This window comes from Notamacropus eugenii, chromosome 1 (assembly GCF_028372415.1).
Source record: "Notamacropus eugenii isolate mMacEug1 chromosome 1, mMacEug1.pri_v2, whole genome shotgun sequence".
NCBI lineage: Eukaryota > Metazoa > Chordata > Mammalia > Diprotodontia > Macropodidae > Notamacropus > Notamacropus eugenii.
In genome coordinates this window covers 410,453,707-410,467,583 of record NC_092872.1, presented here as the reverse complement: position 1 = coordinate 410,467,583, position 13,877 = coordinate 410,453,707, and the positions used below count along the sequence as shown (strand labels likewise).

The 13,877-nt window shown below is 36.4% G+C and overlaps 1 protein-coding gene across 1 annotated transcript; it reads right to left on the bottom strand.

Annotated features, from left to right (window-relative positions):
* Positions 1-744: 744 nt before the first annotated feature.
* On the bottom strand, positions 745-11,087 carry LOC140526258 (serine protease inhibitor Kazal-type 13-like). The gene is made up of 4 exons (XM_072642328.1): positions 10,943-11,087; positions 8,683-8,720; positions 5,630-5,766; positions 745-1,018 (listed from the first exon to the last, which is right to left on the bottom strand). Exons 1-4 carry the CDS (start codon positions 11,010-11,012, stop codon positions 973-975), a joined length of 291 nt encoding a protein of 96 aa, XP_072498429.1. The 5' UTR covers positions 11,013-11,087; the 3' UTR covers positions 745-972.
* Between the last annotated feature and the right edge of the window lie 2,790 nt (positions 11,088-13,877).

The following is a 13,877-nucleotide window of genomic DNA, read 5'->3' as shown; positions in this document are numbered from 1 at the left end:
TCTGGGTACACTAATGAAAGAGAGGTGGCTTGGTGTGTTATAAAGGTGACTGAATTTGTAAAGTGACAGGTTACAAATCCTGACTCTAATACCTTACATCTATGTTAACTCCTAAAAATCATTTAATTTCTCTGACCCTCAGTTTCCTCTTTGTCCTTTACTGTGAGAACCCTTGGATTTAATAAGCACATATGGAAATGGATAGAAGCAGATTCTGAAAATTGGTCATCAGTACAGACATGTGAAATTAGGAATCTTCATGTCAAAGCCTCAGATAAGTAGCACCCTCAGGTAAAAAGAATATCAGAACACTTGCTCATGGGAGTAAAACAGAGCCTCTTGGATGGAGGGACTCTTATTTTAACTAATTATTCTTAGGGAGTAGGTAGATGCTAAGTTGTGTTGTTTCTACCTACAAAAGGACTTCAAGTCCTATCAGCACCTTCTATATTCAGTATCCTAGGAAAAAATCCTGTCGGTCCATCCCAATTATGTTCTAAATGTGGTAGTCATAGATTTGGGGAGCTCAAGAATATATGTATGAAAGCAAGAAAGACATCTATGTTTCATACAGGCTGGAACATGAAACCGGAGATATAGCGTCTGGATAAGACTATCAGCTGCAAAGAAAGTGGACCTCCTGTATATAGTTCCATATCTATGAGCCCATAAGTTAGCCTTGTCAGAGAGACAGAAGTCCAACTAGGGCCCATGTTTCTCTTAGTGATTAAATAACCAGAGTCATCAAGAGAAATAGATTTTATTATGGAAATTTTCCTATAACCAAAAGAACATGTCTCTGGGAAGTGTTTTGATGACTTTATAGGAGCAATATCTGAATATGATTTTTCAATAAACAAATCAAGCAACAATCACAAGGAGCTTCCTGGGCAAAAATGAAGAATAGTTCTCTTGAGGAGCATGCAACAGGGAAGGGTTGAGGACAGACATCATCTTATGGAAACCCCAAAATCAGCAGTCACCATAATGCATAAAGTAAATTGTTGCTTGTAAATATCTAAGGAAGAAAAGACAGAAATGAATATAAATCCAATGTTACAATTTGAAGTTTTAAACATCTCTGAACTTAACGTTAAGGTCATCATCAGACTTAGAGACTAAATTGAGGGAAGACATAGGATCATGAGACCATAAAATCATAGAGCTGGAGTTAGAAGCAATTTTAGAGATCATCTAATCCGTTTTCCTCAGAGTCACATTGTCGTCTCCCCTAGTCAAACCACATCTGAAGTATCATGATCAGCTCAAATCACCATTTCTATAAGTTAGAATACCCCATAAAGGAACTATAAGTCGTGTCATATGAATAATGACTGAAGACACTAATAACCTTAAAGCCTGAAGAAGACAAAACTGAAAGATACATAAGGGTTGTTTTCAGTTATTGGAAAAAGTGACACATAGAAAAATGATTAGATTTCTTTTTTGTGAGATCATAAGGCAGAATTAGGGTCAAAGGAAAAAGTTACAGGGAGGCAATTTTTAACCAAATACAGAATGTACCAAAAATCAAAACTGTCCTAAGATGAGAGTGAGGGAGGAGGGGGGGTAAAGGAAGGAAGGAAGGAAGGAAGGAAGGAAGGAAGGAAGGAAGGAAGGAAGGAAGGAAGGAAGGAAGGATTTTCTTAACTATTTGAAAGATTCAGCAGGACAAATGTATGCCTTATAAGATAGTGAATTCTCCAGCAATGGAAGGGGTCAAGCACAGTCTGGAGGACTACCTGTCAGGATTTGTTAGAGAAGATTCCTGCTGAAATAGGGTTGATCCCCTGAGGTTCCTTCTAGCTGTAAGATTTTGTGATTAAATTGCAATATTTCAAATATACTGGCATATGAAACCCTCTCTTGGAACTGGGATAAGAAGAGATATGTTTGTTCATGTGGTCTGTCTTCAAGGGGCTTAAAATTTAAGCACCTTTCTTGTGTCCAAGAAAAACAAAGCAAAAATAGGCAAGAAATACAAAGAGTCATGTACAAGAAAATGTTTGTGACACTTATCACTGATAGACAACCTGATATTTAATATTTATATTTGATATTTTCTATTGATAGGGAACCTGAGTTCAAATCTTTCCTCTGACATATTGCTACGTGACCTTGAGCGAATCATCTATAGCCTGTCTATGCCTCAGTTTCTTCATCTGTGAAAAAATGGTTGGACTAGATCACTTTCAAGATCTACATCTGTGACCTTTTAACATTTCAGAGTTTGGACAGGAGAGGGACATTTTAGGAAAATGATTGATACTAGGTTTAGGATTTTTTTCAAGTAGAAGATGTTTGTGTCAGATAAATCAGGAGATGAGTGCAATAATGCATGTGGTAGATCAAAAATGAATATAAAGGACTCACTGGAAGAGACTTATGAAGTATATCATCAGGGTGTAATTATTGTCTACCAGAGGAAGATTAATGAAAGGAAGAAATTCATGGCTTCAGAGATTATTTATATTACTGCTGAGGAAGCTGAGGTTTCAAAATTTACCTGTCATACTATAAATAACTGACATAGAAGGGCCTCTTCAAGGTCTAATAATTGACAATAAAGTGAAGACATGTTTTAGACCTGTTTAATATAGGAGGATCTTCTCCAATTTTTTATCAAGCACTCCACCAGTAAAAACAACTTTGGACATACATCCCCAATATATGTCTATTTATACTGACTGATTTGTAATTCATGTGCTACTACATGGTACTACAGCATCCTTTATGAAATGCGCTGACAATCGACATTTACAAAGGTAAGATGAAGATTAAATAATACTTATCTTCATAGGGGAGTCTGTGGAGTTTATTGTGGAGGGGTTTAATGGTTTCAGGCCTTTAGGAAAATCACTCAGGTAGGTGTGTGCATAATGTCATAGATATGGGAGAGAAGAAAGATCAGATGGAAGGCTACTCTATTGCATTACTTCACCTTTGTCAAGAAATCATGAAAAATCAAGGTTAATATCTCTCCCTTTTTATATTTCCTATTTTTCATTATCAACAGCTTAGCTTAATAGGTGAGATTATAGCAGTTTAACTGCATATGGCATCTTTTTAGCTTTATTCTTGAATCTAACCTGGTGTTGATTTTGATCTTTAAATAGAGGTTGAATAGCAGCTGACCCACTTAAATATTTCATCATCTTGATTCATCAAGATTCCTTATAAAGATTCAAAATATTTATGAAAATTATTTATATATGTATTGAGGCCATCCTTGATGGAAATAAAGGGATTAAACAGACATTTGCCAAGAAAAAAATGTCTGTAGCCAATCACATCTCCATAATCGTAAAATTAACTCAAAGACATACAGACCAATGTATTTGTCTTTTTGTCAAAAAAAAGCAATTGTTTCAATGAAGTAAAATATAAACATAAAGGCTTTCATTTACCAATGAGTGCCATATGCATATCATATGTTCAGATCATATAAGATCCTAGGAATATGAAACAATAGAGATAAATGGATTCAACAGTGATTATTATCAAGCAAAAAGATAACACAGTGAGATATGTGCTCATTGAAAGTTTTCATCTTGGAAGATGCCCTTCAAAGTATCCAAATGGATAAAGTGTATTCATATCTATGATGAGGTTTTCCAGTTTGCTCCTAATTCTTCTGATTGTGTCAAGTCCAAGATGATGACATATTTTTCTCAACATGATCCATAACCATTCAAAGATATTGACAAAATAAAAATATATTTTGTCCAGTCTGAGAAAAACAGATGAATTATTGACAACACACTGAATCTTTCCATCAGTACAGACATCTGACACAAGTCCTGTAGTTGGACAATGAATTGAGTGAATAATGAAATAGGAGGGAAGAATAAATAGGAAAGAATTTAGGAAATCACACCCATAATCAATAACCCCAACCTGCTACCTAAAGCCTAAAAGATAATTAAATTGTTCAACATTAATAGAGTAGTGCATAGCAGGCCATCCTCATAGGAGACTAAGATTCAAGTCTTAAACATGATATCTACTGGTGGTCAGCACACAGGAAATGTTTGATAAATGTTTCTTGAATTGAATTGTTTGTTAAGCAGTCAGAAATACGTTAACAGGGATGCCCATTTAGATATGAGTTTGATGAGATGCCTTCTGAGGTCCCTTCCATTTCTTAGACTCTGTAATCGTGTGATAAACTTTCCAGTGCCCGAGCACATCACATGCTTTTGCTGATACTAATTCTTAAAGGCCCAAATGTTCTTCCAGATACCTGAACTTATTAAAACTCTTGTCATTTCTCAAGGCCCAGATACAATGCCATCTCTATCTGTAATCTTCCCTCCAAATAGCATTGATTAGGAGGAGGAGAAGGGAATAAGCATTTATATAGCAACTACAATGGAACAAACAGAGTGCTAAGAACTTTACAAATATCTCATTTGATCCTTACAACAATCACATGAGGTAAATTCTATTATTATCTCCATTTTACATTTAAGAAAAGCCAGACAAAGATTAAGTGACTTGCCGTGGGTCACATAGCTATTAATAGACTGGATTTGAACACAGACCCAGTCCTATATCCACTGGTCCATTAGCTGCCTCTGGATTATTCCCTCTTGTGACCTTAGGCAGAATAATGAGTGGGGAAAGTTCTCCAAGTGGAATCAAGAAAACTAAGTCCTTTACCACAATGGAAAACTTACTACTGTAACTATGCAGCCCTGGGCAAGTCACTTAACTTGTCAGAACTTCAGTTCCCTTATCCATTAAAAGGGAAACTAACATTGCTTAGCTAATAGGCACATTATGAGTAAAGTGCTTGAAACCCTTAATATGCTACAAAATTGACTTAATAACTGATGTTGACTCATTTTGTTTATGCCCCTCTTATGTACTGACCACTGTATGATTTCTGGCACAGTTATAAATGTGCTCAGTCTTACCTCTCCTATGGACTACAAGTTCCTTAAAATTAAGGGGTTGTAATAGAGACTAAATTTGTGATTTTGTTGATACAGGGAACTCTCTCTACCAATGCAGGACATCAACCTCTCTACAACTTGCACTCTTACAAAGATGCCTAAAGTACTAAAAAGTTAAGTGACTTGCCCAGAGTCATAGAGCCAGTAGGTGTCAGAGGCAAGATCTAAATCTTCTTAGGTCTTGGGACAGATTTCTTTACTTTATGCTTTTTTCTGTCTTATTTATAATATCCATGAGATTTAGAAATAGAAGGAACTTTAGTGATGCTCTGAACATAACATTTTTCAAATGAGGAAGCTGATGCCCAAGGAGAACTGATTTGACCAAGACCCCAGTGGATTCTTGATTCTAGATTCAGAATTCTTTCTTTTACATCAAACTACCTCTCGACATCACAGGTATTTAGGGCATTTTATGTAGTAGGCATTTAAAAAATGCTGATTAAATGAATGTTGAAGTTAGATGTCCCCAATACAAACCTGATATTTTAGAGACATTTTTCCCCAGGATAGAATAGTCATGATTGAGTTCATTGGTCTTTTTTACAAAGTAGTTGCTATTTTACAAGTCAGCAAATCGGTAAAACTCCAAACCTCTGTCATGCCCATCAATGTTCCTTTGAGTCATTTCAAAAGATTAAGAAAGAAATAAGAAGTTTGTCTGTCCTTACTTGTATGCTAAGCAGAATTCACACGTGTTCCTATAAGTTTGACGGTTAGATGCACATATTGGGTCAACATTTGGTGAACATTTATTTTCTCCTTTACTTTGTTTTTCAAATTCTTTTAAGAATTGTTGACAGTTAGGCTGAAAAAAAATCATGAAACGTTAGAATATAAATCAGGGAGCAAGTCCTATAGCCACAGGTTGAAATTCATCAAATCAATAGTATTAATGATGATTAGTGAATGTCCTTGGCTTTAGTACAACCTACAAGTAAAGGAAGGCTAATCCTGTCTAGGCTTCAGGTCCTAATATATAAGAGTTCAGGTCTAAGGCAGGTGTTTATACACTACAAACTCTCTCTATTCCAAGATAAGAGGAGTCTAAGAGGGCATCTAGTTCAATCTATACTTGAGTCATCAATCATCCATCTGATTATCTACACAGCTCATCTCACTTTGAGAAAATCTCAATTATTAGGAAGTTTTTCCTTCTATAAAACCTAGATCTGCATTCTATACCTAGCTGCTCTAAGAGTAATCATAGAATAACAAAATCTCAGAGCTGAAAGGAAACTCAGACAGCATCTATCTAGTACAGCTCACACAACAGTAGGAAACCCTCCTTCAACATCCCTGAACAGTGGTGTTCTGGCTTCAAATTGAAGATTTCTGCTCCTTTGGCTCATATCCATTTCATATAATAACACTTAAAATACGTGAAGTCAAAAATTATCTTCACTCAACCCCCATAACCTGCACCCAAATCTTTCCTCTGCCTTTCCTCCTCCAGATCACCAGCTCCAACATTCCCCTTTTCATCAATAAATTAGACTATGGCAGATCAGACTATGACATGATGTCTAGTTCCCTTCAGAATCCTGTTCCTCAAGTTCTAAGTATGTTTTACATATCAATATCCTTCCCAAAATGTAGTGTCCATATCTGGATACAATATTTCAGATAGCTCACAAGGGCATTGGATGGTATAAAAGATCACCTCTCTCACTTCTTATGCCACAAAAATCACAATAGCTTTGGGGACTGCTCTATTCCAACATTAATTCACCTTAAACTTTAGATTCACTAAAACTTCTAGATAACTTGAATATAAAATACTGCCAACCCACATTTTCTACATACTTACAAGATTAATTTATTTTACTCATAATGTGGGACTATATGTATTACTACTTAATTTTATCATTTAAGTGAGACCACTATTCTGTCTTGTTGAGCTCTTTGGGGATGCCCAATTATCATCAATATTATTATTAATAACAATAATAGTAATAATGATGATCAGCAAACTTTGGCCACCTTACTCTTTTTCTATTACCTTAGTTCTGGTGCATTCAAAGCAGGTGCCAGGCCACATTGGCTGATGGACTATAGTTTGCCAATCTCTAATTAATACCAATAATATTTTACTTTACATAGCACCATAAGATTTATAAAGCCCTTTATGTGGACACTCCTACAAAATTGATAGCAGAGATATCATTAGCCCCATTTTATACATAAAAAAGGTGAAGCTTAGAGATGTCTGGATTTCCAAGGTCACAGAACTATTAAGTGTTAGTACAAGGACTCAAACTCAAACCTACTTATTGGACTCCAAGTCAAGTATTCTTTTCAGTGTACAATAGTGCAATCTAACATGTTAACTATTCCTACTTGCTTCATATCACCCATAAATATGATAGTCACACCATGTATGTATTCATCTATATCACTGATAAAAATATGGAACAGTTAGGGCTGGGGAAGTCCTGAAGTATTTCCCTAGAAACTTTATTCAAGATGAATATTGATCTGTCAGTCACTGCTTTTTGAATCCAATGATTCTATATTTTCTGAATTTTCCTAAAACTACTGTCAATTAGGAAGCATCTCCATTTTGTCCAGAAACATATTGGGAATCAAGGTATATTATGCTTATGATATCCTTCTGCAATTTCATTCTAGAAACTCTGTTGAAAAAAGAAATGAGGTTAGTATTATGTGACTTGTTCTTAATCCATGTTGACTTACAGTAATCATTATTTCTTCAGGTAAATGCTCACCATATATTCCTTTGATAATGTATAATTGTGTAATTTATAGTTTTGACACCTGATCTATGAAGCAACTATTACTCATTGATTCCACCATCTAACTTACCTATGCGCATGATGGAATGAATATAGGTAAGCATCTATTGTGATAGTCTTTTCTAAAACTTCATTTTTTCTGTGTCTTCTGATTAATGATAAAATATATCATTTAACAAGTGAAATGAAAGCTATTCAGTTACTGTTCCTTCATGTGTAAGCTTATTAAGTTTATAATCATTAAGAGCCTGCCTACTATATGAAGGCTCCTATACTAAACACTTATGGATATGACACAGATATATTGTTGCAGAACCACAAACCATTGGATTCTGGAAAAGAATTCTAGAATACAAAATGTTAGAACAGTAAGATAGCTTAAAAATATAACAAAGGATTTAGAGTTGAAGGGGACCTTAACGATTATCCAGTTCAATTTCCTCATTTTATAAATGGAAAAAATCAAGTCCCGGATTGGGGTATGGGGGTTTTCTAAGGCCATGTAAGGAATCAGGAGAGCCGGAACTAGAAAGGAGGTCTTCTGATTTCCAGAACAATGTTCTTTCCATTAAACCATATTGCTCTCATGAGCTCATGAAATAGTGAGTGAGCTGAGACACTCTGCTGAGAAAGTAGAATGTTATCCACACAAAAGAAGTACAAACAAACTAGTATTAGCTTCTCCCTTCAGATTTAGTCCATAGAAGGCTGCATGACACTGAAAGGGGGGGGGGGGGGGGTTATGGATGGAACACTTAAATTGGTCAGAAGACCAAGGTTCAGAATGCCTAGTTCTGCCACTTACCACTGCACGACCATAGACAAGTCACTTAACGGCTATGGGTCTCAATTTCTTCATCTGTAAAATGGGGAAGTTGAACTAAGTGACCCCTAAGCTCCCTTTCACCTCAACATCATATGATAGCAAGTGCAAATCTGGCCTGAGGTCCAATCTGTAGATTCCTTACCTTTTGGAATCCAGAATACTGTAGTCCACTGAAAACCTCTGCAACCAAAGGACAAGAGCAGTTAAAGAACTTAATTTTTCACAAGAAGTGATGCCAGGTGTTGGTAGAATAAGACAATGTCTTCTCATTGTTCAGGATTGTTTCTACCTATATGGGGCCTGAATATTTGAGGAGCCCATGGGTTTGTAACAAGGATTGTATGGTGTACTCAGAGCACAGGACCAGGGAATGGAGCAGTCACCAGTTACCATTCTGTAAGACTTTAATTAGATTGAAAGATTGGCTATTTAATAGTTTCCTCCTTCTTGGGCAAAGAACCCACCTACATTTTTCTGTCCACTAAGTAGTTTCACTTAGGAAGTTTCATAGATTAAGAGCAAGGATATTATGTTCCCCCTCCCCATCTACTACTGATGATTATACTTCTTATTTCACATTTTCCATCATTATTTCCATCTAATAGCATTAATATTCATTCAGTCTCCCTTGTTTATATACTCTTAGTATACTCTTTGATTTTCTTCTCCCTTACTGCTTATTGCCAAATCCTGTTGTTTCATTTCTGCAATGTCTTTTACAATTGTTCCCTCCTCCACTCTAATGCAGTTACCCATCTGAACTACTTCAGTAGGTGACTAACAGGTCTTCCTGACTCAGATGTCTCTCCTTCAAATCACTGCCAAGAATATTATTCTAGTTGGAGTCAGTCAACTCACTCCTCTGCTCAAAAATATGTGATGATGACCTCTTTCCTATTAAACAAAATAAAAATTCTTTGCCTTCAATTCAAAGTTTGCCACAATACAGCATCATTCAACTTTTTCCATCTTTGTCTCACAATTATCCCTCCACACACTCTACCCTCCAGTCAGATTGCTCTGCCCCCTGTGCCTCCAGGATATGCTACATTCTCACACTTCTGTGTCTTCCCTCATGGCATTTCATATGATTGGAAGGCCCTCTCTTACTCTCTTCACCTATTGTATTTTTACCTGTTCTTGAAAGTCCAACTTAAATTGCCAACTCTTCCATCATGCCTTCCCTAGTTCCCCCATGGTTCATGATAGTCCCTTGCTGACCTGATATAAAGCTTTGTTTGCATTTTTCTAATATACATTTTGTGTCTAGTGGACATTTAGGACCTATCTTGGAGTCAAGAAGACCTGGGTTTCTCCATGCCTTAGAATACTTCAAAACTCAGTTCAAGCATCACCTTCTATGCAAGGCCTTACCTTATGCTCTCCAAATGTTAGAACTTTCTTAGAAAAATGGTCTCATATTTATTAGATGACCTCACTTAAGCCAGGAAAATCATCAGTTGGTTTTTACAAGATTAACATCCATGCTCAGTCCCCTTGCCTTAGTGCAACACAAGAGTTCCTTGGGGCCAACAACTTTTCCATAGTTGTCATTGTATCCCTATGACCTAGCACAGCCTTGGCACACAGGGGCATTTGCTATATGCCTGTCTCTGAAACACATTTGTTGTGTGTCCAGAGGCAAGTCACTTAACTCTTCTCAGTGCCTCGGGCATCTCTCTAAGAGGATGGGACAAAAATGAATTACATATGTGTATCACTGGAAGGAGTTTATATACAGAAAGTCAATGAAAAAAATGATAGCTGACATTTATATAGAACTTAGAATATATCACACACTGTGCTAAGAGGTTTACAATTATTATTACATTTGATCCTCACAGCTCTGGGGGATTACATGTTATTATTATCATCCCCATTTTACAGATTAAGAAGCTAAAGTAGACAAAAGTTAAGTAGCTGGGCAAAAGTCATATAGCCAGGACATATCTGAGACCAGCTTTGAAGTCAGGTCTTTCTGACTCCAGATCTAGAACTCTATCCATTGCATTAACTAGTTAAGAAATCAAAGGACTAAAAAAATGCATTTATAGTGTATTATATTGAATTAATCTTTATCTAGTTCCCCACTAAATCATAAACTCCATGAGGGAAAGGATCATGGTTTATATAATCTTTTATACGATATCTCTTTCCCTCAATTCAAAGTACCAATTATTGCCTAGAGTAGATCCTTAATAAAGGTAGAATGCAATTGAATGACTGACAGTAGAGTGGAGTTTGATCAGGAAATACACATTATAATGAGCAACATAGCAAATCTTTTCTTAATGGATGCTCAGGGATCCCAACACTTACAGAAACAAGCCAGGCCAGGCAATGGGGTGCACTGTTTCCATCCCATAAATTCTAACAAACCAGTGACTAAAAACATTGCTCACCTGAGAAGCCAGACAATTCCAAGAGAAAGAGGCCCAAGAGAACCTTGGTTGACAGGAGGGAGAAGGCCATGTTTTCTCTCCAGAATGTTCTGCTTCTATGCAATCTACCTTCCTACTCCCACGCTGAGGCTCCTGTCACATGACCCTAAAGTGGAGAACATTATCTCTCAGATGGTAAAATGACTTATTTATTTGTTGACATGGCACATTAAATGCAGGCTACTAAAAACTATAACAATTTGTACAGAATAATTTGTCTTTGCACAAAGTCAGTGCAGGAAATTTAATGAAGCAACTTCTTAGGAAGAGTGAGTCCATTTTGAAGCTCCATTGAACAATGGAATAGTTGATTCAAAAGGGGCTACAAGTAGAGCTGAAAAAGGATAACTTCAGAATTCAGGAAAAGGAAAAATGTGTCATACATTGACAACTTATTGGTCAATAGCCAATGTGGCCCTGAGGGTAATTACTTAATTCCCATATGTTTTTTCAATGGTTTATTGGACACCATAAGGTACAAACTGATTTCAGGTCTCTGGGGTACTAAGAAACATCTTATTTGGTGAAGCTGTTCTAGGAAGATGGGTCAGTCCTCTTCTTAAGCTCCACTGATTTCTTCCCTCATAGGAGCCAGAGAAGCTTTAATCTTTTAGGGCTAAAATCCTAAAACAAATATGGGCTATGTGTCAACCATAATACTTTATCACCACTATGCTTAATATAAATCTAAAATTGAGAATGAAGAGTTAAAGCTTTTCCCTCATCAGACTATATTTGATGTGTTATGTTTATTTTTAGCAAAGTCTTTGCTAAGCAGAGGAACATCCAGAGGAGGGAAACTGGGATAGCAAAGGGCCTGGAGATAATGTCAAGGGAGAGTCAGGTGAAGTATCTAAGAGATGTTTGTCTTGGAAAATGGAATTTTGAAGGTCATGATCACCTCATCAAGTATTTGAAGGGCTATCATGAGATAGAGGAATTAGACTTGTTCTGTTGTCTCTGAAAGGCAGAATTGGGACCAATGGTTAGAAATTTCTAAGAGGCAGAATTTTGTACTTTCCTCAGGAATTTCCCCCCAAATATAGTCAATTTACAATAAAATAGGCTACCTTATGAAGCATTGAACTCCTTGTGAATGCAAATATTTATGAAAAGTCAGGAACACTACTTCTTGGCTGTGTAATACAAGGGACACTCACCTTGGTCGGAGGACAGAAATATATAATTGTTGAGGTCTCTTCCAAGCCTGTGTCCATGATTCATTTGCTTTCTGTCTCATTTTATCAATTAGAGGGATTTTCTTTTCCACTGATAAGGGAGGTTCTTGATATTTTAAAAATGGAAGAATGTCCTGACCAGGGTCATCAAATAAAATGTGAATACTTTACACTGTTTACTTCCATGACATTTTTGTTTCTCAAACTCAGGTGGCCACTCACTTCTTTGCAGTCCTTCTGAGAATAAATTATTTTTCCCTTTAAGAGAACATAACTCTAAAGTAATAAAATTAACTTGATCTTGGAAACTAGGTTGGCAGAATGGGGAAGATCTTAGAAAACATCTCATTAATCCTATTATTTCATAGCAAAGAAATAGGAGCAAAGTAATGGTGCAACTTTCTAAAGGTCAAAAATTCACAGAAGAACTAATGCTAGAAGAATATAGGCCTCCTAGAGGCAGTTTGGCAGAGGAATCAATGGATGACCTCATGAAGCCTTCTTAGCTTTAAATTTGTGATCCTATCATCCTCTGTGTTCTAAATACATATTATAAGGGAGAACTTTCTAAATATTAGAGAATTGCAACAATGAACTTCATGACAATAAAGAAAGCCCCAAGTCATTGGAGGTTTTCAAGTAGAGATTGGATAATCACTTGCCAGAGATGTGAAAGAGAGGATTTGTGCTTCAGGTAGGGGTTGAACTAGATAACAGTATAAGAATAATCAGAACAATCATAGAATCATATGCTTAGAACTGGATGGAACCTAATCTCATTTTACAGATGAGAAAACTGAGGCCCACTGTTATTAAATGATGTTCCCAGAGTGACACAACTACTAAATGTCTGAGGGCAGAATCTGAACGAGTCTTTTGAACTGAAGGTCATGCTCTCTACCCACTATAGCATGCTGCCACATTTAATGGGAGTTACATTTCACAACATATTTCCCTTACAACAACACTGTGAAGCAAGCTATGATTAATATATTGTTCCTCTGGTGAAAATAATGTAGTAAACAACTTCAGGGGAATAAAAGGGGTTTTCTCAAGGTCACTTGGCCTGTAAATGGAAGAGCTGGGACTTCAATACAGAAGAGCTAACATTTTCAGAAAGAAGTCATTCTGACAAGGCAAATTCTAACTTCCCTGAAGAAAGTATTGACTGAGATAAACAACTGCAGAATTAAGAGATACCTGTTAGAACATGCCCTATTGAATGGACATCAGGATTTTCATAGTCTACATTAGGCTGAAATTAGAAACCAGCTGGAAATACCAAATAATGTCTATTACAGAGCATAAAAGTTCAGGTCTTGCCACTCAGAACCCATATAGGCTAGTTTCTAGAAAGGCAGGACCAGAAAGTTCCACTAGCCTGAGAATTCAGAGACATGGAATATAACCCTCTCTCAACTACAAAGTTATGGCATAATCACTACAAATCATTTTCTCTCTCCAAGTATCAATTTCTTCCTCTGTAAAGACAAAGCTTTAGCCTACTTCCAAAATATTTTTAAGGGTGAGGTCCTGGGTGTGCAGTGTCAGACATGTTCATGCAGCATAGTGAAAGGTGATGTAATGTTGGCAGGAAAAGCAATTTGCAAATTCATAAACCTATCCTGAATAAATTTATATGACATTTCTCACTGAAATACCTTTATAGCATGCAGTTGCCTTGAGCTATTTATTTTCCTTATGAGTATTTCAGATAT